Consider the following 26,314-nt stretch of genomic DNA (forward strand, 5'->3'; position numbering starts at 1 on the left):
CATTTATGACGGTGGGCGCCTGTAGTCCCAGCTACTCGGGAGGCTGAGGCAGGAGAATGGCGGGAACCCGGGACACGGAGCTTGCAGTGAGCCGAGATCGCGCCACTGCACTCCAGCCTGGGCGACTGAGCGAGACTCCGTCTCAAAAAAAAAAAAATACATTTACGAGCAGCCTCCCCACAGTCCTGAGGGAAAGTACCCCAGACCCTAGAATTCTTTATCATTCACAGTGTGGTCAAGAGGGAAGACTGTGTCACAGCTTCCCACCCTGAGGGTGTTGCGTGAGCCCAGGATGGCCAGGAGTTCTGCTCCACCACTTCTGTGTGCAGAAAACCATTCGTGTCTACCCCAGAGTCCCATTCAGATAACATGTTTATTGCTTGTCATGCTATGGAGATAGGTGCACTGAAGTGAATAAAAATATTTTCAGACATCTATAAGATCAGAAGCCTTGCCACCCTGAGTAAGTAAAGGATGCATCCCAATATGAAGGCAAATGAACCCAGGGATCCAGGGTGATAGCAGCGTCTGCCAGCAACATGACATGTTTTGCTGAAGTTAAGGTGTCACTTTTTAAAAAAATTAAAAATCTAAAATTTCAGATGTGTGTGAAGGAGAACAGAGAGAAGGGGGGATAGACTTTAATTTTAGTCTTTGTAGTAAAACCTTAAGTTACATACTAAGAATTAAAATGTAACCAAAGGTAGAATAGAAATAGATGATAAGACTTTCAAACCAGCAGAGAGAAAAGATGGAAAAAGAAAACTTGATTAATCTCCCAAAGGACAGGGAAAAATAGAGCCGGCAAATAGAAAATGCACATACTTGAGCATCAGCATAGTCACGTTAATGATGGTTGGTTTTAAGTTATTAAACACAGCATCCTTAGATTGGATGAAAAACAAAATTCAGCTGTAACATTCAGAAGAGATGCAGCTGCTAGAAGTGAGAAGTACAGGCATGGCACAGAGATCCATGCGGTGTGGTTCACTGTTAGAAGCATTGTTGGGCCGTCACCGAGAGCCTTGGATGAGATGCAGGGAGCGTGTGGGATTTCTTGATGGGTTCCTTCTTCTTGGGTTGAGAATAAAATAGAGGTTTGTACTGCTATTTTATTTGTGCTCTGCAAACAAGAATCTCTTATCTTTTCACCAAATAACTTTGTTTCTTGGATAAAATACAAGGTGTTGCAAAAATACGAATGCAACCCTAAAACTTTCGTAAGTTAAAACTGCACTTTGGACATTTGGGACACACTTTCCTTCTTTAATGGTGACATAATTATAGATTCCGTTACACTGAAACCCGCTGTTGAGTCTGTAGTGGCCCTGGTTAAATGCAATACTTGGAAGAATGTATTACTGTGCCTGTATCCTTGAGGAAAATGAAAGATTTTGTGGAAATGGAACTTTGACCTGTACATGTGAACTGTGTTTAAAATAATTCATAGAATGTTTTTGAGCAGAATAGTACAGTTATGATTTGTGGTTAATATATGTGCTCTGAACTCATGGCTATGATTACATTGTTTGTTGTTCTGTTTCCCCTCTTCTGATGAATGCTGTTTAGTTGTTTTCTCAGTGACTTCAAACAATTGTTTACAGGTCCTATGGCCGGGCACCGAAGATGATTCACCTAGAGTCTAACTTTGTTCAATTCAAAGAGGAGCTGCTGCCCAAAGAAGGAAACAAAGCTCTGCTCACGTTTCCCTTCCTCCATATTTACTGGACAGAGTGCTGTGTGAGTACCAGTGAGGGGAAGAGGACGCGCGGTGGGATAGGGTTGAAAATGTATGAGTCTAGGCTTTGTTGAGGCAGCTGTAATTTTTCAAATTTACCTTTTAACATACTCTGTTGTCCCTTCATTCCTTGGCCAAGTGTGGGGCTTGCTGTTGCGTGTTTGCGCCCTCGTCTGGCGTGCTGTGCTCACCGTGGCCCCAAGCGCAGTTGTGTGCCCGTGTCTCCATTCTTGTGAGCTGTCTCACTGTGCCCCATGGCTGCCAGCCTTGGTCTGAGCTGTGTTTGATCATGACTTTCAGCTTTGTTTTCATGATCCCCATGTTCCCATCATGGTTCCGTTGTCCTTGGTCATCTGTTGTTTCTTCTGCTTGTTTGTGACCCCACTGAGGCCAGGACCATGATCTTCCTCCCTGTTGCCGTGCCTGGGCAGGAGGCGCCCTGTGACTCTCCGTGGAACGAGTGGGCCTCAGCCCTGTGGCCGCCACAGCTTTCACTTGTGTTGTCTAGTTGTGTATTCATGAATCCAGAAAGAACCTTCTCATTCTTGATACACTTCTTCTGTTGTGAACTAATAGAAGATTCTGTGAGGCATTTCTTCCTGTGTATTTTGACTCAAGTAAAGCAAGATTTAGCAGCATAGAGAGTACATAGATGATTACACACTGTGACGTCGTAGCCTAAACCTGAGGCACAGAGGTAGTTGTTAATGAGACAGGAACTGTAAGCCTGCACCTGGTTTTCCTCAGACTTCACCTCATGCACCCTTTCTCTGCTGACTTTGCTCTGCCTCCTTTCCCAGGGGCTCCACATGGACGGGGCTTGGTTCCCCAGCAGTGAGTGAGGACACATGTGAGGTGTTTTCCACCAGGGAAGCCTGCCCGGGGTTTTCACCGGGCTGCTCCACAGGCCCTCTCTGCCTGGCGTGCCCGAGAAGGACGCTGTCCCTGGCCTGCTGTGCCAGCTCTTCTCTCCATAGCCCCTGGTTGTAATGTTGGATTTGATCACTGCTTCCAGGAGTTGTCCGGTGTCTCCCTGGCGTGGGGCTGTTGTCCCCTTGCCATCAGTGATCTACCTCTGGGGAGCCACTGTGAGACCACCTGAGTGTCCCGCCCTCACCCAGTGGCAGTTCTTTCCTGAGCCAGTCTTGACTAAGGGTGCTGACCTTTCTACCCACCTCTGTCAGCCCATCCCCTAGGCTGGGGAGCGTCTGCAGGGCCTTCTGTTCAGGCAGTGGTTAAGAGTCAGTCACCTTTACTGATGCTCAGGTTGTCCCAGATTTAGCCATCAAGAGTCACTTCAGACTGGCACCTGTGTTCTTTTGAGCACTTTCTAATCATTTGTGGCATGCCAAGATGTTTTAGGTTCTGGGAGCTCGTCGCCCTTGTGCTGGAACCAGCCGCGTCTCCACAGAGCCCTGGTTCCTCTGGCAGCAGGTGTGCTTGCTGCTGTGGGGGCGTTGCTGCTTCTCCACCCTTTCAGCAGACAGAGCTGATAGGGATGTGCCTTAGAAATCATGAACTGGGCCGGACGCGGTGGCTCACGCTTGTAATCCCCACACTTTGGGAGGCCAAGGCGGGTGGATCACAAGGTCAGGAGTTTGAGACCAGCCTGGCCAAGATGGTGAAACCCTATCTCTACTAAAAATACAAAAATTAGCCAGGCGTGGTGGCACGTGCCTATAGTCCCAGCTACTCAGGAGGCTGAAGCAGGAGAATTGCTTGAACCCGGGAGGTAGAGGTTGCAGTGAGCCGAGATCGCGCCACTTCACTCTAGCCTGGGAGAGTAGTAAGACTCTGTCTCAAAAGAAAAAAAAGAAGAAATCATGAACTGATACTGAGGCGTCCAATTTTATAACCTGGAGGGCTCTTTTTGCCTCATTTATTTCTGCTCTCACCAACATCAACACATTTCTGTATTTGCTCAGTGCTACAGCGTGCATAAGATAGTTTCAGAATTGCTACACCCACGCCACAACTAGGAACAAGCCTACTGAGAACAGCTCCAAATTTGCTTGCAACTAAACTTTTCCTTTTGGACAGTATGTATCATAGTGTTTATGAACGTCTCCCTCAGCTTCATCCTTTTCAGGGTTTTTGTAGTTACTCTTGCATTTTTAATTTAGGCATTTTTGTTGTGATCAAAGTAAGTTTATAAATTCCCATATGCAGAGCTAACATCTTGATCATGTTGAGACATACTCAAGAGCAAGGGCTGCCTTTCCGTTTGTGCAAGTCTACTTCTGTGTTTTATACTTTATTAGAGATTTTAAAAAATTCTCTCTCTTCTTTTAAGACAGGGTCTTGTTCTGTCACTCAGGTCACTGCAGCCTCAACCTCCTGGGGTCAAGTGATTCTCCTACCTCAGCCTCTTGAGTAGTTGAGATTACAGGCATGTGCCACCATGCTCAGCTAATTTTTTTGTATTTTTTGTAGAGATAGGGTTTTGCCATGTTGGACAGGCTGGTCTTGAATTCCTAGGTTCAAGGGATCCACCTGTCTCCACCTCCCAAAGCTCTGGGATTGCAGGTGTGAGCCATGGTGCCTTACAGGGTCTTGCTCTGTCACCCAGGCTGGAGTGCAGTGGTGTGATCTTGGTTCACTGCAACCTCCGCCCCTCTAGGCTGACGCCATCCTCCCACCTCAGCCTCCCAAGTAGCTGGGACCACGCCTGGCTTTTTAAATTTTTTTATTTTTTGGTATTTTTAGTAGAGGCGGGATCTTACCATGTTGCCCAGGCTGATCTCAAACTCCTGGCCCCAAGTGATCCTCCAGCCTCAATCCCCTGAAGTGATGGGACTACAGATGTGAGCCACTGTGCCCGGCCACCGTAGTTCAATACTGAACTGTATTTGCATTCCTGGTATAAATCCCACTTAGTCATAGTATTATTTTCTTAATGTGGTATTGGAGTCTATTGCTTCAATTTTATTTAGGAGTTTTTGCATCTATAATTCACAAGTGGTTGGTCGGTAACTTGTTTTATGCTCTTTTTATGAGGTTTAGGTATTGATGTTCTACGTAATTCATTAAAAGAATTTGGAAGTTTTTACTTACTTTCTGTTTCTGAAGTAATTTATGTAGCACTGTGGCTGCTTGGTCTGTAAGGTTTGATGGAATTTTGGGAAACTAGCTGGGCCAGGTACTTTTTTGTATCTTTGATGAAAATTGGTCTGTTTCAGCCATTTGCTAATTTTGATAAACTATATTTTCTTGGAAATTATGTATTTCAGTTAGGTTGTAAAATTTATTTTCATTGAGGTGTATGAAGTGGTCTTTCTTTCCTTTTTTTTTTTTTCCCCGAGATGGAGTTTCGCTCTGCTTGCTCAGGCTGGAGTGTAGTGGTGTGATCCCGGCTCACGGCAACCTCCGCCCTTTGGGTTCAAGTGGTTCTGCTGCCTTCGCCTCCCGAGCAGCTGGGACTACAGGCGCGCCACCGCGTCCCGCTAATTTTGTAGTTTAGAGACGGGGCTTCTCCGTGATGGTCAGGCTGGTCTCAAACTCCTGACCTCAGGTGATCTGCCTGCCTCAGCCTCCCGAGTAGCTGGGACTACAGGCACGCCACCACGCCCCGCTAATTTTGTAGTTTACAGACGGGGCTTCTCTGTGTTGGTCAGGCTGGTCTCAAACTCCTGACCTCAGGTGATCTGCCTGCCTCAGCCTCTCAAAGTTCTGGGATTATAGGTGTGAGCCATCACGCCCAGCTTTTTAGACTTTAAAAACGTTCTGTCAGCAGTTATTTTCCCATCATTATTTATTTTTTATTATTTTTATGAGATGGACTCTCGCTCTGTCACCCAGGCTGGAGTGCAGTGGTGTATTCTTGATTCACTGCAACCTCTGCCTCCCAGGTCCAAGTGATTCTTCTACCTCAGCCTCCCAGTAGCTGAGGTTATAGGTGCCCGCCACCACGCCCGGCTCATTTTTGTATTTTTAGTAGGGATGTGGTTTCAGCATGTTGGCCAGGCTGGTCTCAAACTTCTGACCTCAGGCGATCTCCCAAAGTGCTGGGATTACAGGCATGAACCACGGAGCCCGGCCCCCATCATTATTTCTTATTTTGTATGTTTGTGCTTTCTCTCTTTCTTCCTTGATTAAATTAGCTAGTTCTATTTTTTTTTTCCCCTCCAGAGAACCAGGATTTTAACGTATTCATCTGATTTACCGTTAGTCTGTTTTCTACTCAGTTTCTACTTTCATTTTTATTATTTCCTTCTTTTTGTTTTCTCATGGTTTACATTGTTCATTTTCTAGTTTTTGGGAGTTTGAAATGCACTTATTTTCATTCTTAAATTTTTATTGATATAGGTCTTTAAAGTTAGGAATTTTTCTCTGGTTACTACTTTAAATATATCCCATTGTTTTATCATTATTTTTCAGAAATTCTCTATTTTTGATTTGAATTTCCCCTTTCATTAAATAGTTGTTTAACAGAAAGCTTTTTAGTTTACAGAAAAAAAAGAGATAAAAAATTTTTTGTTTAGAAATTTCTAGCTTTATTGCATTGTGGTCAGAAAGTGTTTATATTTTTGCTTTATAAAACTTATTTTTAAAATTTTATGAATTTGACTATTGTGTGACCTAATGAATGATCAGTTTTTTTGGACATTTCATGTGTGTTTGAGAATGTATTTTCTGTTTCCAGATTGTAATGTTAAATGTCCGTAAGACCTGTCTTACTGCTTGTGTTGTTTAGGTCATTTATATTTTAAATTTTGTCCATTTGACCTATCTTTAACTGACAGTGGTTTGGTAAAGTCTTCTGTTAGTGTTAAATTTTGTCCATTTGACCTATCTTTAACTGACAGTGGTATGGTAAAGTCTTCTGTTAGTGGTATGTTTCTGTTTCTCTTGCATCTCCTGTAATTTCTGTTTTGTGTAGGTGGTTGATGTATTATTTGGTGCTTAGGTGTTTAAAACTTACAATTTTTATGGAGTGACATAGTTCATTTACAGAATGGCTTCTGGGTAGTGTATCTTGCTTAGGGAGGCCTTGTGTGTCTGAAGAAAACTGATTTTCTGTATTTTCTTTTAATAATTTTGTAATTTATGTCTTATACTGGGACCTGTATAACTTCAAATTACTTGTATATAGTTAGGAGCTGTGGGGGTTGAGGGTCTAATTTTTCTGTCTCAATGCATAGCAGATTGGCCCAACACCGTTTCCTAATAGTGTGTCTTTTCTCCGCTTGCTGGGAATGTCACCTTTATTTTACACCCACATCCTGTAGGCACAATATTCTAGACACTTCGGTTCTATTGATGATTGTCTATCCTGTGCTAGAATCAGACTTTTAATTATTATGCTTTTTTTTTTTTTTTTTTTTTTTTTTTTTTTTTTTTTGAGATGGAGTCTTGCCCTGTTCCCAGGCTGGAGTGCAGTGGCTTGATCTTGGCTCACTGCAGCCTTTACCTCCGGGGTTCAAGCGATTCTTCTGCCCCAGTCTCCCGAGTAGCTGGGACTACAGGCGCCCGCCACCACCCCCAGCTAATTTTTATATTATTAGTGGAGACGGCATTTCACCATATTGGCCAGGCTGGTCTCAAACTTCTGACCTCATGATCCACCCGCCTCGGCATCCCAAAGTGCTGGGATTGTAGGCCCAAGCCACCACTCCAGGCCTATTATAGTTTTATAATATGTGTCAATATCTTTCTTTTAAAATAAACCTTGTGGCTGTCTACATGTTCCCTTCCACATGTTGAGTGTCCAAATGTATTTTCTGAAGATGGCTGCAGCAGCATACGCATCCCACATGCCCCTCTCTGTGTGACAGTGACTTTCCTCTGTTGAAAGGCTGGGCCTGTGTTTCCTCCAGTTGAATCTGGGTGGGCCTCTGACTGTGGCAGAAGCAACACTGTGATACTCTAGAGGAAGTCATAAAAGAGAACGTGCCTTCTGCTGGATTCTCTCGGGATGCTTATTCTTAGATCCCAGCCGCCATGCTGTGAGGAAACCAAGCAGCCCCGTGGGAAGGCCACTTGCAGGCGTTCTGCCTGCCCCAGGTGTTCAACCTGCCCTAGCTGAGTCCCGCGGTGTGTTTTAGCTCCAGCCTCAACACGCCGCTGACACCAGGTGGAGCAGAGACCTTGGTCCCCAGCAAATCCTCTCGAGGTTGTAGATCCATGAGCAAAAGAAAGCTTTATACCACTACAGCTTGGGGTGGCCTGTTACATAGCAGTAGATAACTGGAATATCAGTCGAAAAAGAGAAGGGTGGTGGCATTTTGATTGGGATTGCCTTGAATAAGTTATTCATTTGAGAATAATTTTAATCATGAGTCTTCTTGAATCAGGGAATGTGGTATGTATGTTTTTCCATTCTTTATGACTTTTTTCTGCCCTTATTTTTCTTAAAAGTTTTACATTTTTATTGTTAGCTTTAGCTTTTGTGGCCATTTTGAATGAGACTTTTTTTCCTTAAAATCACATTCTAATAGAGAGCCTTTTTTCTAAATCTTGATTATCATCTATTTTAAAAAAAGGTGTAAGTTGATAATAGTTAGGATTTTAGATTTAAAAGTAAAACTCTTTGTTATGTTGAGTAGGTGCTTTAGGATTTATAGAGTACATCTGTAACTTACCATAATTCTTCATTCAAGTAATGTTAATTATATTACTTGATGTATAAGAGCTTTGTATCATTGACTTCTGTTTTCTCCCTCCCAGCCTTTGTTATTGTTGTCATACATTTTCTATATGTGTTAAAACCCCATAGTACATTGTTGCTGTTTTTGCCTTAAACAGTCAGTTATGCCTTGGAGAGATTAAAATAGAAAAATGTCTTTTTTTTTTTTTTTTGAGACGGAGTTTCGCTGTGTTGCCCAGGCTGGAGTGCAGTGGTGCCATCTCAGCTCACTGCAACCTCTGCCTCTTAGGTTCAATTGATTCTCCTGCCTCAGCCTCCCAAGTGGCTGGGATTACAGGCATCCGCCACCACGCCCGTCTAATTTTTCGTATTTTTAGTAGAGATGGGGTTTCTGCCACGTTGGCCAGGCCGTTCTCGAACTCCTGACCGCAGGCGAGCCGCCTGCCTGGGACTCCCTAAAATGCTGGGAGTACAGGTGTGAGCCACTGTGCATATTTACCCACCCAGTTTCCATTTCCATCGCTGTCTCTTCCTTTTCTTTAAAATCTTTTTTTTTTCTTTTGAGACTGAATCTCATTCTCTTGCCCAGGCTGCAGTGCAATGGCGCGATCTTGGCTCACTGCAAGCTCCGCCTCCTGGGTTCAAGCGATTCTTCTGCCTCAGCCTCCTGAGTAGCTGGGATTATAGGTGCCCACCACCATGCCCAGCTAATTTTTTTGTATTTTTAGTAGAGATGGGGTTTAGCCATGTTGGCCAGGCTGGTCTCAAACTCTTGACCTCGTGATTCACCCAACTCGGCCTCCCAAAGTGCTGAGATTACAGGCGTGAGCCACCACGCCTGGCCAAGATTTTTTTCTTTATATTGGTTTTTAACAGTTTGATTACGGTATGCTTTGGTGTAGATTTCTTCGTATTTCTTGTGCTTGGGGTTTGAGGGTTTATTTATTTATTTTTTCTTTTTTGTGGGGGTGGATATGACCTTTATTGAGCTTATCTGCCAGAGTGGAAATAATGTCTATGCAAAACCAGATGTTTGTTACTATAACTTCTGCATCACAATTAAAATCCGAGCAGTTTTTTAAAAACAGTCAACTCAGTCAAAACCCACTGCTTCAGAATCAATAGCTTGTTTGAAGCCACAGTAACACTTAAATACGGTTAAGACTTGAATGCAGAAATTTGGTTAGTTGGAAAGCTGATTAAACTTCTAACTTGCTCAGATAGAATTGCAGAAAGGTAAAATTGTGTTTTTCACAGAGATATAGTGCGCTGGAATCGCCAACACTGGACAGCTGGTATTTAGAGTCCTGAGAAACAAGGAATCCAGGCATCCTTTAGACAGTCTGCTGTTGTCCTTTCTTCCCAGTCAGAGACTTGTGGGTGTGTGAGTGACCACCACCAGCAATTGTAGCCTTGACAAGAGAATCCAATTCCTCATCTCCATGAATAGCAATTTGCAAGTGACGAGGGGTAATGCACTTTACCTTTAAGTCTGTTTTTTTTTTTTTTTGAGATTGAGTTTCCCTCTTGTTGCCCAGGCTGTAGTGCAGTGGTGCGATCTTGGCTCACTGCAACCTCCGCCTCCCAGGTTCAACCGATTCTCCTTCTTCAGCCTCCCGAGTAGCTGGGATTATAGGCATGTGCCACCACATCCGGTTAACTTTGTATTTTTAGTAGACACAGGGTTTCTCCATATTGGTCAGGCTGGTCTTGAACTCCCAACCTCAGGTGATCCTCCCACCTTAGCCTCCCAAAGTGCTGGGATTACAGGCGTGAGCCACCGCGCCCAGCCACCTTTAAGTCTTTTGATGCATTTCCTGCCAGTTCAGGCCCCTCTGCGGCGAGGTACTCCAGCATGACTGCGTTGTACACAGCGGCAGTTGTGCCCACACGTCCATGACTGGCCATCCTAGATTTCAGGTGTCGATGAATACAGCCCACTGGGAACTGCAAGACGGCTCTGCGAGCAGGAAACCACCTTTGTCTTGGCCTTTCCAGAGTCCTTCCCCGCCTTGCTGCCAGCCATTTCGAATTCTGCTGAAGCTCAAGCAAGCAAGGCAGAGAAAGGACTGATCAGACCCACGGCAAGATCCCACCACCTACTCCTTCGTCGCACCGTGATTCAGACTGCCTGGGGTTTATAGTTTTGATCAATTTAGAACATTTTTCTTTTTTTTGAGATAGGGTGTTACCCTGTCACCCAGGCTGGAGTGCAGTGACTCCATCTTGTCTCACCACAACCTCTGCCTCCTGGGTTCAAGCGATTCTTGTGCCTCATCCTCCCATGTAGCTCAAAGTATAGATGTGTGCCGCCATACCTGGCTAATTTTTGTATTTTTAGTAAAAATGGGGTTTTGCTGTGTTGGCCAGGCTGGTCTCGAACTCCTGGCCTCAAGTGATCCCAAAGTGCTGGGATTACAGGCATCAGCCACCGCACATGGCCTGATGTAGAACATTTTTCGTCATTGTTTCCTCAGATTGTTTTTCTGTTGCTCTCTCTTCTGGGGATTCTATGTATGTATATATGTATGTATGTATATATATGTGTATAAATGCTACATGAAGTTCCATAACTCACTGATAATCCGTTGATATTTTTTAGTAGCCCTTTTTCTTGGTGTTTCATTTGGGTAATTGCTGCTGCTCTGTCTTCATGTTAACCTTTTCTTCTGCAGTGTCTAATCGGCTCTCATTCCACGTAGTATATTTTTCATTTTAGATGTTGAGGTTTTCATCTCTAAAAGTTCCATGTGGGTCTTTTTCTTAATTAAGTATCTTCCATGTGTCTGCTTCACTTCAGTCCACTACCTTCTTCAACATATGAAATAACTAAGTGACAGTAGTTACTGTAACTCTTTTAATTGCTTTCTGTGTCATTACTGGGGCTATTTCTATTGATTGATTTTTTCTTTCGAATATAGCTTTATGATATGATAGCTCTGAAGCAGTGATCAGTCCAGGACAAATTATTCCTTACAGCCGAGGCAAGATGGTCTTGAGTTCCTCTGGTTTTCCAGACTGGCCTATGGGGACAGCTCTGTTCCCTGCCCTGTGTGACTGCCAAGCATGGGTGCCTCTGATCATGTCTGCGGGTTCTGTTCCGGCAATGGGTGGTTCCTGCACACACTTACTCGTTAGTTCCCTGTGGAATACTCGAGGGCCCTGTGCCGGTCTACAGGACTCATTGTGTCCCTCTCCTCTCCCAACACAGTCCTAGGAAGTCTAGCTGTCGTGATCTCCCTGGCCTTGGCTCTGTGTCCTCAGCTCAGGGAGTCTGCCAGCTTCCCCTCTGTAACCCCCTGCCCTCCCCCACTCTGGTCGGCACCCGGGGGGCTTGCTGGGCTTGTTTCCCATCCCTAAGGGTTGAGGGGAGAAATCATTGTCTTTTGTTCCTTGGGGTCCATGGTCTTGAAAACCATTGATTCATGTTTCTTGGTTTTTGGTGTGTTTTTTTTTTTGTTGTTTGTTTTTTGAGACAGAATCTTGCTCTGTCACCTAGGCTGGAGTGCAGTAGTGAGATCTCAGCTCACTGCAGCCTCCACCTCCTGGGTTCAAGCAATTCTCCTGCCTCAGCCTCCCAAGTAGCTGGGATTACAGGTGCACACTACCATGCCCAGCTAATTTTTGCATTTTTAGTAGAGACGGGGTTTCACCATGTTGGCCAAGCTGGTCTCGAACTCCTGATCTCAAGTGATCTGCCTGCCTCAGCCTCCCAAAGTGCTGGGATTACAGGCATGAGCCACCATGCCCACCCTGTTTTTTTTTTTTTTTTTTTCTGTTGATTCAGGCGGTGGTGTAAATCCAGTCCCTGTCACTTCATCTTGGCTAGAAGCAGTTCACTCATTGATTTCTAGTTTTTGATGGAGTGTAATCTATTACTATCGTATTAATAATTAATATCATTGATGTGCAGATTGTTCTGAATTTGGCTTCTGTACTGATGTACTGAGAATGTACTGATTCTTGGAGTACTCTCTGGGCTCATCCCCTCCTTTTGCTTCATCTCAGGGCTCAGCCCTGGCTCCTTCCAGTGGGAAATTATATTTAGAAGTCAGGACCTGGAGCTAGGGGAGAGCTTTGCTGGTGAGCTCTCGGCATGGCTAGGGAACACGTGTGTACGCCCACACATGTACGTGCACACATTTACATTTGTATTTCGTGAGTAGCTGCTTGTGTATGTACATACATGCATGTACACACGTGAGCCCATTCGAGTCCAGCACTGCAAGGGTGATACTGGTTTCCTCCCATCTGTGTTTGTAACTCCCTTTTTCACATGGAGGAGCTGGGTGCTGGTTCTCCTCTGTGTTTCTGATGGGAGTAATCCCTCTGTGAATGACCATCCTTCTGTCACTGCTGCTCCACTCCCAGCAGGTGGATGCCCGTTCCCGCACTTGCCTGGCACTGTGCCTGGCACAGACTTCCTCCTCACCTCACTTGATCTGCAATACCCTTGTGAGGGCATCCCTGTCTGGGGGATGCCTTTTGTGCCCTGCTTGGCCCCTTGTACCCTTATACCCTTATTCCCCTGTGCCAGCCCCAGAATCCTTCATCATCTCACTTGGGGCTCACATCTTGTTCTGTACTTCCCTCTTCTGCCACCTGGACGCCCTCCTCACTGCTGAGCTCTGGTACCTGGGGCGGCCTGCTGTGCTTGCCCCCCGTGGCCCTGATGCCCTGCCCCTGGCTGCTGCCTCTGTCGTGGAGCTAGAGCCTTCCCCTCTGGCGTGGCTCTTGGGTCCTGCATGTGTCCCCCCCACTGCTCATGGGTTTTCCTGTAGTGACTTTGTTTTCTTTTTTTTTTTTTTTTGAGATAGAGTCTCGCCCTGTTGCCCAGGCTGGAGTGCCAGTGGCATGATCTGGGCTCACTGTAACCTCCACCTCCCATTTTCAAACAATTCTCCTGCCTCAGCCTCCCGGGTAGCTGGGACTGTAGGTGCCCGCCACCATGCATGGCTGTTTTTCTATTTTTAGTAGAGACGGGGTTTCACTATTTGGCCATACTTGGACTTTGTTTTCTTTAAAGACCCTTAGCTTCACTGGCTCCACTGGTCCTCTTCAGAGTCACAGAGTTGTTTTTATCACGTCGTTTTATTTGCTCGCTGGGATGAGTGATAGGCTGGATCTTGCCAACCCATTTGCCCCAGAATTATGTGGAACTTCTCTTTACTCTCTCTGTCCTGCCTCGTGCTCTGTGAGCTTTCTTCTGGAGAGTTCCTGCAAATTGACTGAGCAGATCTGCTCTAGTGTCCCCTCGGGATGTGGCAGCCCCTGCCCGGTGTGAACAGCCTGGAGCCAGGACTCCTTCTTGGGTGGTGGTGGGGAGGAGTCCAGGTAAAGGGCTCCTGGTGGCCTTGTAAGGGGCAGAGAGTGGATGGCTCACCTGTGACGTGTGGATGGGGGCAGCCGGGTGCTGTGTGTCTCTTCTTGGCAGTCACGGGCTCTGGTCCCTCCTAGCCTTTGGTTTGCTCCAGGCATGGCGCTTTGGGGCTTCCAGCAGAGCGGTTCACCAGTGCTGTAAAATCTGTGCTTCAAGTCCCAGGAGCTGCCGTGCTATGTAAAATGTGCACTAGATAATTAAGTTACTGTCGGATATTTATTTGCAGAAAATTGAGTTTACCAGATGGTTTTAACCTCAGTTTTCAAAGTAAAAGATCTTTTCAGATTGTACAATATTTGTAATTTAAATCAGGACGTAGCAGGTTTTAAAATCAGGATACAAATGAGAAGTACTGCCTTTTTAACTTTCTATTTAGTTAATTAAACCAAAAGAGAGGCTAGATACAGAATTTAGGATTTAAGACTTTTTTGGGAGATGGAGTCTCGCTCTGTCGCCCAGACTGCAGTGCAGTGGTGCAATCTCAGCTCACTACAACCTCTACCTCCCCATTCAAGCAATTTCCCTGCCTCAGCCTCCTGAGTAGCTGGGACTACAGGTGCACACTGCCATGCCCTGCTAATCTTTCCATTTTTAGTAGAGACAGGGTTTCATCGTGTTGCCCAGGCTGGTCTTGAACTCCTGAGCTCAGGCAATCCGCCCACCTTGGCCTCCCAAAGTGCTAGGATTACAGGTGTGAGCCACCGTGCCCAGCCAGGATTTAAGATTTAACTCACTTGTGGATACTCTGATTGGCTTCTCTCTGCGTGTTATTCAAGAGTGACTTGAAAGTCCAGAGGAATTACGGCAGGACAGTGAGGAACTAGCAAAAGAGGAGGAAGTAACGATTTAGATGGTAGCTGTGAGTTACTGTTTGCAGATATTTTCAGTGCCTAACTTGGAAATGAATTAATTTTCTAAATCTAAATGGAGTTGGACTCTTCTGAGTAGATTTATGGAATAGAAGGGCAAGGATAAGGGATACCAGGCAAAGTGTTTTCCTGGTTCTTTATGGAAGAGAACCAAGCTGAAGGCCTTGGCATGTATGTGGGAAGGGCCCTTTCTCTGGCAGGCTCGTGCTTGGGCGTCTGCTTGAGAAGCAGGATTGATTTCTGGGGTGGCGCGGCTCCCTGCTGCCTGTCGGGGAGTAGAGCAACATTGCGGAAGCTGCGGGTCGCCTTCTGTCTGGGACCTCACAGCTGTAACTGCTTGCCTCTGACATGGCCTTCGCAGACTTCCGGTTGGGGTGGTTCCTGGGGGTACAGAGCTCAGAGGCTGTGTTAGAAGCTGGCGGGAGGCTGACCTGGGGTTCCCGTGGGGAGTCTGGGCTGTGCCATGACTCTTGCCATGAGACCAAGGTGCAGCCCACAGCAGGATGGCAGTCATGTAGTGCTTGGGTCCAGAGCCGGTGGCCACAGTGGACCTGAGTTTTAAAGCCCTAACTCGCCTAACAGACGGTATTGCTGTGGGCAGCTCACTCACCCCTCTGACTCTCAGTCTCTTCATCTGGATCATTGGGACACTCACATCCCTTGGGGTTGTGAGAAGTGGGGATCGTGCATGGCCGTGTGTGGCACTGAGTCCGACAGAGCACGCCTGCAGGCTTGGGCCACTGGGCTTTTTATTCCATTTAAGTCCTGAGCCCGTCCCGATGCTTCAAAACATCGCGGCCATTGCGGGCTGTTATGAGGCATATTTTGCTCTATAAACTAAAGGGCATTAGTTAACCTGCTTTCACAGTGACTTGTTTGTTTTTAGGATACTGAAGTGTATAAAGCTACAGTGAAAGATGACCTCACCAAGTGGCAGAATGTTCTGAAGGCTCATAGCTCTGTGGACTGGTTAATAGTGATAGTTGAAAATGATGCCAAGAAAAAAAATAAAACCAACATCCTTCCCCGAACCTCTATTGTGGACAAAATAAGAAATGATTTTTGTAATAAACAGAGTGACAGGTAAGTGTATCTTTAATTTTACCTCATTTGGTTAATACTTGACATGATATGGATTGCTGGCTTCCTGGGTAGTACTAACTATTTACTCAGCAATCTCGAGTGAGCGTCCATGAGGTGCTGTCAAGGAGACCTGGTGCCTGTCCTTGTGGAGTTCCTGTTGAGGCAGGCAAAGAACTCTAAGCAGCCATCTCCCGAGTGTGCTGCCTGGGAGAGCGGGTCTTGGACCCATGGTCCTGGGAGGCCTCTTGGTGGGTCCTTTCTGAAGACTGACAGCAGTAACTCTTGCAGTTCTTCTCTAGAACAGGGGTCCTTAAAGGTTTTTTTTTTTTTTTTTTTTTTTTGAAATGATGGCAGCTGTGTTCTTTTCTTTACCTTAACACCTACTGAGAAGTTCCTAAGAACGTTCCTAAGTTGTAAAATGCTGACCTAACCCCTGCAGAAACTGTGAAAGGGAATCCTGAAACTTTGGCGGTTAATAGATTTTATGGGCTTTCTCCGCCTTGCCCTGCTCTCTCTCCTGGGGTAGGTTGCTCCCTCTCTCTTCAGTGATGCCGTTGCCAGCTGAGCCAGTCAGCATGTTAACTCCTCTGTAACTGATGGTCTTTATCTCATAGTTTACACTAGAACTCACCAGGGCCTGGGGATTCAGCAGCGAACCTGGACCCTGCCCTGATCCAGCAGGTCGTTATAGCCATGGTCACCATGCTTATGGTGGCGAGGGTTCAGATGGAGGACTCCAGACTACTGCGAGAGCCTACAGCCTTCTCTGGGGCCAGCGGAGGCTCACTGAGAAAGCAGAGATGGGCTGAGAAATAAAGGATGTGCGGGGGTATGGGCTGAGAAATAAAGGATGCGCGGTGCAGGGGGTAAGGGAGGAGGAGCAGGGGCAGGTGGTGCGAGTGCAGCCTGTAGCCCCAAACAGACGGGCCCCGCACTGTTCTGTCATGTGACTCTCCAGGCCTCCGTGGTAGTTCTTCAGTGGGAGGAACTAGGGTGGGTGCCTTTTTCATGTTCCACACAATACTGGATACACAGTAATGTTCAGACTTGCTTTTTTAATGGTTTGAATTAAATAATTAGGTAGTTGAGCTTATGGTTTATCTTAGAGAAGTTTCATTCAATTTGGACTTATGGAAACTTCTTTGTAAGGTGTGTTACTTATAAATTAGTTAACCAAAAGGAATCAGCTTGGCATTTAAGAAGATGCTACGTGATTGAATGTCCGTGCCCTCTATGTGGTTCAAGTACTGACATTGTTTGTTCTGAGAAAGACAGTAGACAGCCATGAAGCCTGGCAGGAGGAGCAGTGTGTTCTGTAGCCTAACGGGAGTGTGGGCCACGCTGACGGGGAGACCACTGAGGCAGGGCTAGGAATCACAACCAAGTGGCCTTGGAGGTTTTTCTTAATATCACAAAAGAAATCATATTTATTTGGGATTATATTAAGTAAACACGTTGGTGTTAATGAGGTCTATTAGTCTTACCTTGTGAAATGTTCAAATTGTATAATTTTCTCAAAGTACCTATTGATTACTTTTAAGTCTGTGTTTATAATCTTTATCTAATTTCCAATAATATGTTTTTACTGAGCCTATTTAAAACTAACTTGCTTTTTAATGACTGTTTTTTGTACATTAAATGTAATTTACTAAAATTTTCAACATTTCGTCTTTAGTAGGTTTAAATGTACCTTCTACCATTTGGTTTTTATTAATTTGCAAAGCCACTTCTTAACAAATCTATTTTTTTTTTAATGTAAAGAGTTTGGTGAGATTTTCATAAATTTGAATTTAATAGAGTCTGTATTGACAATTGTTTTGTTGTTTTACTTTTTTTTTGACAATTGTTTTATTACCCAGTATAATTTCTGACCTTTGAAAATATTGTAACACTTGACCCTTAAGTGGCTTACTGTTTTTTTAACATTAGACTGGTGTTTAATTTTGATAATGCACACTACATGCTCATTGTAGAATTATTAGAAAAAGGTAATGAGCAAAAAGAAAATGCATATTAACTCTTAGCATTTTGGTATGTATCTTCTCAGACTTTTTTTCTTTATGCATGCATAATACGTGTGTGTATTTTAAGTTAATATAACGTTGTGTGTTGTTTATACTTGCTTTTTTCACTCAATATATGGTAAAGATTTTCCACAAACAATAAATGTATTTCCAGACTCTCGGTGTTAGTGAGTGGATAATATTCCGTAGTATTAATGTGCCATAAGTTATTTATACATTCTGCTGCTGGGCTTAGGTTATTGCTTGCTTATTGTTATAAACAGCAATATTGTGAACACCTTTTCTAGCTCAAATGTTGTGAACATCCTTAATTATTTCAGGATACCTTCCATAAAGGAAAATTGCTTGGTAACAGATTTTACGCATTTTTCGGGCTTTTGCTAAGTACGAGGCTGGTAGAGACAAGGGTTGACTTGTGATCAGCAGTGTGACTTGTGATGGCTGTAGCCATCGTGGTGACTTGCTGAGGCTGCAGCCGGGAGCCCCTTGTTCCACATGTGCCTCCAGCCCCTGCAGTCTGCGTGCCTTGGGGGATCGCGCCACTCTCCAACTTGGCCCCACCATCCCTGACGTCATTCGTTTTGGGCTCTCCTTTTCTGAGTTAACGACTTAGGCTTGATGTGAACTTCTGAAGCATAGTTCTTTTTTACTTAAAAAAAATGGATGGTGATGTAGAACAGGATCTACTAGAGACGGGACGTATCATGACTGTGTATCTGACTGATCTCTGGAAACGGTTACTGTTTTGGTGGTTGGTACTTGTTTAGTTTCTGTTTCCATTCACCCCATAGGTGCACAGGAGAATTCGCGTCGGGTCGGGAATAAATGTGGGTAATTATAATCCTTGAGAATGCCTGAAGGATAAACTACCAAGCTCATAGGTTCCAGCAAGCTCCTACTGTGGATAAATACACGTTAGTCCTCTGGGGGACCTTTGGAGGGAGCGGCTCTGGCCCCTTTGTCTTTGGGGGGGAAAGTGTGCAGGGGGGTGGGTTGAATGGATTTGTAGCCAGCCACCAAGTTTTAAGTTTTCTTCTTGGTGCTGGTTGTTCACATGGTGGAACACGTAGAGTGTGTGCTGCTTCACTGATGTATAATTCCATGAATGTTGCCATGCCTCCAAAGGATATGCTGGGGCACGGAGAAAAGGAACTTAGAGTCAGTTCATTTCGCTACTTTTTGGTAATTCAAGTAAAAGATTTACTAAGGAGGACTGGTGAAGCTCACAGAATCGATGTTTTGAAATTATTTCTGAGTTCAGATTTATGCATTATCTTCCTAGATATTACTATTACCAAAGCTAAAGAAATTTACCATTTCCAGGCCGGGCACGGTGGCTCAAGCCTGTAATCCCAGCACTTTGGGAGGCCGAGACGGGCGGATCACGAGGTCAGGAGATCGAGACTATCCTGGCTAATACGGTGAAACCCCGTCTCTACTAAAAAATACAAAAAAAAAACTAGCTGGGCGAGGTGGCGGGCGCCTGTAGTCCCAGCTACTCGGGAGGCTGAGGCAGGAGAATGGTGTGAACCCGGGAGGCGGAGCTTGCAGTGAGCTGAGATCCGGCCACTGCACTCCAGCCTGGGTGACAGAGCAAGGCTCCGTCTCAAAAAAAAAAAAAAAAATTTTTACCATTTCCAGCCTATCAAATACATTGCCTTGTCCAAGTCTGTTGGGAACTTTGTGTAATTTTGTGTGTTTGACCTTTTTACATCATGGGTTCAGCCTCTTTGTAATTAAACTCTTCTGGCCTATATGTTAAGCCATGTTCTAAGCCTTTATTTGTTAAATTGTTTATTAACCCTCCCCTTCGAGAGCTCACAGGCTAGTGGGAGGGATAGAGGTACAGAGAAGGGGAGTGTTTTCCTGTGAGGCCCGCAGCCTAGCAGCAGTGTGGGTAGAGCAGTTAGGATGGTGATGGGAGGAGGTTCGTGAAGATGTCACGCCTGGGTGGAAGGAATGTGCTTATGAAGAGAGGAGAGCGGGAGAAGGTCAGCAGGCTTGAGCTGGGAAGCAGAGGAAGTAAAGTGAGATATCATGGTGCTCGTGTGCCGTGCTGAGAAATCTAAATTTATCCTGTCGGTCCCAAGGAACCAAAATGGATTTTGAAGGAGGCAGGGAACTGAGTGAGGCGTGACCACATTATTTTACAGAGAGCTCAGAGCTGGGTCTTTGGCTCAGGGCTCATGTAAATCCCTTTCCCCCTTTCCAGTTGAGTCTATAGCAGACTCTCCTTTGAATTTCTGTAGAACTTACTGCTCATGTTCATGACCAGTTTATGATGAAGCCTTTTCCTAACCTGGTTTCTTACCGCCTGCCTCATGTTTTTGACTGTTTAAAGAAGGAAGAAGCCAGATGCGGTGGCTCATGCCTATAATCCCAGCACTTTGAGAGGCCGAGGCAGGAGGATTGTTTAAGCCCAGGAGTTCGAGACCAACCTGGGCAACATAGCAAGACCTCATCTTTACAAAAAAATATAAAAATTAGCCAGGCATGGTGGTGTGTGCCTGTGATCTCAGCTACTGGGGGGGATCACTGGAGTCCGGGAGGTGGACGTTGCAGTGAGCCAAGATTGTGCCACTGCACTCCAGCCTGGGCCACAGGGCAAAACTCTGTCTCAAAAAAAAAGAGGGAGGAGGACGGAACGAAATTGCCGCTCAGGACAATGGCAGCTGCTGAGCCGTGGCGCTGTGCATGGAGGGTCTTTCCCAGATAGTCTGTTCATGTCTTTGCAGGTGTGTTGTGCTCTCCGACCCCTTGAAGGACTCTTCTCGAACTCAGGAATCCTGGAATGCCTTCCTGACCAAACTCAGGACATTGCTTCTTATGTCTTTTACCAAAAACCTAGGCAAGTTTGAGGATGACATGAGAACCTTGAGGGAGAAGAGGACTGAGCCAGGCTGGAGCTTTTGTGAATATTTCATGGTTCAGGTACTTGACTCATTACAGAACTAGACAGTTCCCTTCTCTCCCTCCCTCCCTTGTGCCCTCCCTGTTTCCTCCTTTCTTTCTAAGTAAGGCACCTCTCGTGGTAATCTCATTGGCAGAGTTTTTAAAAACAAAAAACCTGGAATATCTTTAGGACTAGAAAGTCAGGAAGTGCGTGGAAGCAGATGGGGCATGAATAGGACACGCACTGCCCCGTGGAGCATCCGGGGGTCAAAGCTGGAGCAGTTTCAGCAACAGAATAAATAAGGATAGAGTCAGGGTTTAACCCATGGAATAAAATTAATATCCTTGAGTCTGTATCGATAGAAGAAATCATCGGTTAAATAAACAAATGGAGGAGAAGGGTCAGCTCTTCCATACAGAAGAATTCTGCTTAAATGCAGAAGGAAAGAAAAACAGAAAATCACTTTTAAGCCAATGTCCCAGCGAGAACTGTTGGAGGCAGGATTAACGATGGATGTCCAGGGTGGTGGGCAAAGGCCTGAGAAGAGGTGGGCTTGCACAGTCTCACGGTGGCCCCCCAAGATGTCTGTCAGCTACCGAGGGAGCAGTAGCCACTCCACAGTGGGGGAACCAGGTACATACCGCCTGAAGGAGATGATAAGGCTGCTTCCGTCCGTGAGAAGTTGTGTCCGTCTCATGAAATCCTTGGTAAGATGTGCTGAGGAATACTTAGCATCTTTTCTCTGTAAAAAATGATCATCTCACGGCAGTCATTAAACATATCAAATGAACTCAAGTAGAGGGACATTAGACAGCGTAGCACTCTTCGAGGGTGCCACGGCAGTGAAAGACAGACTGAGAAACTGACAGACTGCAGGAGCTGAAGGAAGCAGCAACTCCAGCCTAGTTGGGGGTCAAGGGTGGGGTCTTAGAGCAGAAACAACTACATCAGTGGAAAAACCACTGAAATTCCAATGAGGGCTATTTAGTTAATAGTATTATACTTAGGTTAATTTTCTGGTTGTGACAGTTGTACCACGGTCATGTAAGACGGCAGTGTTCAGGAAGCTGAGTGAGGGCTAGATGGAAACTAGATCCTTTTTTTTTTTTTCCTCAGTATTTCTGTAAGTCTAAGTTCAGAATTTAAAATGAGGAAGGAAGGAAATTCTGACACACACACTGCAACATGGATGGACCTAGAGGACACGATGCTGAGTGAAATAAGGCACAGAGACACATAGGGACAGATGTGTCTGCTTCTGTGAGGTCCTCGAGTGCTCAGGTTCAGAGGCAAGGTGGAATGGGGGGTGCCGGGGCTGGCGGAGGGAGAGTGGGGTGAGTGTTTAATAGGACAGAGGTTCCGTTTGGGAAGGTGAGAAAGTTTGGGATATTGATTGCACAACGGCGTGAGTGCATTTAACACTACTGAGCTGTACTCGTCTCTCTCTCTCTCTTTTTTTTTTATGACGGAGTCTTGCTCTGTCACCAAGGGCTGGTGTGTAATAGCACGATCTCAGCTCACTGCAACCTCCACCTCCCAGGTTTAAGCGATTCTCCTGCCTCAGCCTCCTGAGTAGCTGGGATTCCAGGTCTGCGCCACCATGTCCAGCAAATTTTTGTATTTTTAGTAGAGATGGGGTTTTGCCATATTGCCCAGGCTGGTCTCAAACTCCTGGCCTCAAGTGATCCGCCCACCTCGGCCTTCCAAACTGCTGGAATTACAAGTGTGAGCCACTGCGCCTGGCCTGAGCTGTACTCTTAAAAATGGTTAAGATGGTCAGTTTTATATTACATACATTTTAATCACAATTTAAAAGAAAAACATTAGAGTGCTCAGTCTTGAAAATACTTCACAAAGAAAATGAAGTTCAGTGTAACTTTGCAGTTTCTCTTGCAAAACACAGCCCACCACTGTTTTCAGGGGAAACAGGATACAAAGGAGCGCTCTCAGTTCTCACCTAGTGAGTGGGACCTGGGTGGGCCCTTTGGGGTCTGGGAATAATGTCCACAAATACATGGGGTGGAACTGAATTCCCAAGACTTGACCATGTGGGGAGGTTTATGTGCGTGCACATTCTTCTGGTCTTTACTTTTTAATGTACAGTAATGGAGATCGGAAAGCAATCACCTGTCGCCGTCTCTTTTCATTTTCTCATTCGATAAAGGTTACTGAGCACGAACAGGGCCAGGCCCTCCTTGATGCTGGGATGCCGTCACTATACGGTTCTTGTGAGCTTGTGTGACAGTGGAGGAGACACAGGAAAGGAAATGACGCAGATGCTAGGGCGAGAGAGAGACACGAGGCAGAGATGGTGTGGGGCGCTGCGCAGAGGCAGGAGGAGGAAAGGCCTCACTGGGCTGGGGACTTAGCCAGAGCTGGAGGAGGTTGGAGAGCAAGCCATGTGGATGTTTAGAGGAAGAGAAAGTGTTCCAGGCCACGGAATGGGCAGTGCACAGGCCCCGAGGCAGCTCCCTGCCGTGCACACGTGAGCAGCAGTGAGGAGGCCTTGGTGGAGCTGAGGCCAAAGGGGTGGTGCTGGGGGACATCGATTTTGCAGGGCCTGGAGATGCCTTGGAAGGACTTAGGAGTCTCTTGAATGTGACGAGCAGTCGCTGACTGAAATGGGGAAGACGGTAGGTGGAGCACTTTGTGGGAAAGGTTTGGGGTTCAGGTTTCCATGTGTAAGCCTGAGCTGTCTGTTAGGTGTCCACGCAAGCGTGCTGTGCTTGCCATTGGAGCCAGAGTCGGGTCTGAGCTGGAGTCCTAAATGTGTGTGGTTTTGCTGTGTAGATAGGCTCAATCTCGGAGAGGGAATAGTGAGTGTAGACAGGGAAGTCCAAGGGCTGAGCCCTGGGGCCTCCAGCAGAGATCCTGGGGGAACGAGAGGAACCAGCCGTCTGACCAGAGGGAGCCAGAGTGAGGGATGAGGGGAGCAGGTGGCTGGGTCCTGGACAGCAGGAAACATCCCAAGGACAAGGGGTGGCCAGTTATATCCGGTGCTGCCGATAGGTCAGGGAGGGTTCAGGAGTGACCTTGGCCTTTTCTAGCTTCCCGTGCATGTGTGAGTGTTGACGCGTGTGGTCCTCACACTGGTTTTTACTCAGCGGAGTGTAGGCGTTATTCATAGTGCTGCATGCCTTTCTCTGTTGTAATTTTTAATGGTGCATACTGTTTTTTCAATATGTTGATTTATGTTTTTGTTTTTTTAAAAACGTATCTTGGGCGAATAGGAGGAGCTTGCCTTTGTTTTCGAGATGCTGCAGCAGTTCGAGGACGCCCTGGTGCAGTACGACGAGCTGGACGCCCTCTTCTCTCAGTATGTGGTCAACTTCGGGGCCGGGGGTGAGTAGTGGCACTTCAGTAACGCATGCTTTTCTTAGTGTGGCTTTCTCCACTTGCAGATGGTCTTGAAGCAGCCATTTATTTACCTCATGAGTAGGCATGTTTTGCTGTTCTCTTTATACACATTGTATCAGATATATTCTCATGATTCCTAGAGGAAATGAAATGAGAATTAAGAATTAGTCATTTTCACTTTTAGAAGAATCTTAAGTAACAAAAGTAATAAAAACAAACAAACTGTTTTCCAAGTATAAAATGTTCTTTCCACAGCTCAGTGGCCTGCTGGCGATGCTTCGATTCTGTCCGTCGTTAGAGTCAGAGTGGACGTCCCTTTCCCTTCTATCTGGGGGTTGTCTTTGGAATGCTCGAGTGCTCGTTGCTGTGAGCTTATGTAACACCCTTGGGTGTTCATCTTTCTTTTGCACTTTTAAACAATATCTTAAGCTCTTTTACAATTAAAGAATTAGCATAGTGAAACCATACACAAAGAGAAACATTGGTTACTGTCCTCAGTGTTTTTCGCTGATGCTTGTTTTGATGAAAGTAATATCATGTTACGTAGCTGTTTCTCTGTGCTCCTTTTTCTTACTCACAGCCCGTCGTGGGCGTCTCTCTAGGTTAACAGGTGGGGTTTGGAGTCTCCAGGTTAACAGGTGGGGTTTGGAGCTGTTTTTTTAGAGTTGGTATATTCCTGGCTTGATTCTACTCCCTGGTGTTGGACATTGGGTTCTTTCCTGCTTCTTGCCACCACAAGCAGGGCTGTCGTGGGCATCTTTGCCAGGTTCCTTTTTGAGAACCCTTGTCACCATGTGTGAAGGAAGGAGTAATTTCAAGGAGCCCTGGTGTCAGCTGGAGAACCTGGAGGGAGGTGAAGTGTGGGGATGGTCAGCTCTAGCTGTGGGCACTGTCCTCACTCTGGAAATCAACAGTGGCGCCAATGGCTAATGGCTCATAGTGAAGATCGGGTCTGATCTCAGTCTCCTGAGATGCCAGCGTAGACATAGAACCAAAGCAAAGTGTTTACTCAGTAAAAAAAAACAGAAGAGGTAAAACTCTATTTCTTATATTTTATGCAGGTGTGAGCCACCATGCCCGGTCTTAGGTGTCCATATTATACATATATATCCATTATTTAGTTTTGAGACTGTCTCACTCTGTCCCCAGGCTGGAGGGCAGTGGTGCAATCTTTGCCCACTGCAACCTCTGCCTCCCGGGTTCAAGCGATTTTCGTGCCTCAGCCTCCTGAGTAGCTGGGATTACAGGCACACACCACCATGCCTGGCTAATTTTTATATTTTTAGTAGAAATGGAGTTTCACCGTGTTGGCCAGGCCAGTCTCGAACTCCTGGCCTCAAGTGATCCTCTTGCTTCGGCCTCCCAAAGTGCTGGGATTACAGTTGTGAGCCACCATGTCCAGTCTACATACATACATACATACCTACCTACACACACACACACACACACACACACACAATTTTTTTTTTTTTTTTTTTTTAAGATGGAGTCTCACTTTGTTGCCAGGCTGGAGTGCAGTGGTGTGATCTCGGCTCACTGCAACATCCCCCTCCTGGGTTCAGGCGATTCTCTTGCCTCAGCCTCCCGAGTAGCTGGGACTACAGGCATGCACCACCATGCCCAGCTAATTTTTTTATTTTTAGTAGAGACAGGGTGTCACCATGTTGGCCAGGATGGTATCGATCTCCTTATCTCATGATTCGCCTGCCTCGGCCTCCCAAAGTGCTGGGATTACAGGTGTGAACCATCGCACCCGGCCTATATTTTTTAAATATCTTACATGTTCTTTTTTGAAAAATAGATGTATTTAGCAAAAAATGTTTGAATTTAATAAAGAAATGGCAATAACTGGTACATCCATTAGTTGAAAAAATTAAAATATTTTCACTGAGCACCAAATAGTTCTCAGTCTTTTCGTGGAGAACTCCTTTGAAAGAATGCCTAGAACTTAATCTGTTTATTTAGGTTTTTAATCAAGAAATCTAAAACTGCCAATCACAGTTTCAAATTACCATGAGATGACCATGTTAACAACCTTGAGGTCATATCATATGAGCTTGTAAAAGCTGTGTTGAAGCTATACATTCTAACTGAGGGCATTTGTTAGCCTCAGGCAGGCTGGTGATCACAGGTCCATGTGCCTGTGATGCCATATACACGACACTGAGTAATAAGGTGTCATTTATAAGATAAAGACCATATGGTCCCTGGCAGCAGAATAGGTGCTGGGCAGCTTCAGGGACCAGGCATCTGAATGGATGTCAGTGCCTGTGGGAGGGGAGCGGCCTTCAAGGCTGAAATATCTGACATACTTCTTATATTTCACCTAATTTATTTATTTTTTCTCTCAGTTTTAAAAGTTGGGGCAATTTAAAATCCAAAAG

At 45.5% G+C, this 26,314-nt stretch overlaps 1 protein-coding gene across 5 annotated transcripts in view; it reads left to right on the forward strand.

Moving 5' to 3' along the window:
* Positions 1-26,314, forward strand: part of TRAPPC10 (trafficking protein particle complex subunit 10) — a 96,136-nt gene that overhangs the window by 25,512 nt on the left and 44,310 nt on the right. For 3 of the 5 annotated variants that reach the window (XM_073010971.1, XM_073010988.1, XM_073010976.1), the window contains exons 3-6: positions 1,605-1,740; positions 15,460-15,656; positions 20,416-20,611; positions 23,804-23,915. In XM_073010971.1, coding sequence (XP_072867072.1) covers positions 1,605-1,740; positions 15,460-15,656; positions 20,416-20,611; positions 23,804-23,915 — 641 coding nt within the window. Of the gene's footprint in view, positions 1-1,604; positions 1,741-15,459; positions 15,657-20,415; positions 20,612-23,803; positions 23,916-26,314 lie in introns of those variants that run through there. The other 2 variants (XM_073010978.1, XM_073010985.1) reach the window with 2 other exon arrangements.

The sequence above is a fragment of the Chlorocebus sabaeus genome, chromosome 2 (assembly GCF_047675955.1).
Source record: "Chlorocebus sabaeus isolate Y175 chromosome 2, mChlSab1.0.hap1, whole genome shotgun sequence".
Taxonomy (NCBI): domain Eukaryota; kingdom Metazoa; phylum Chordata; class Mammalia; order Primates; family Cercopithecidae; genus Chlorocebus; species Chlorocebus sabaeus.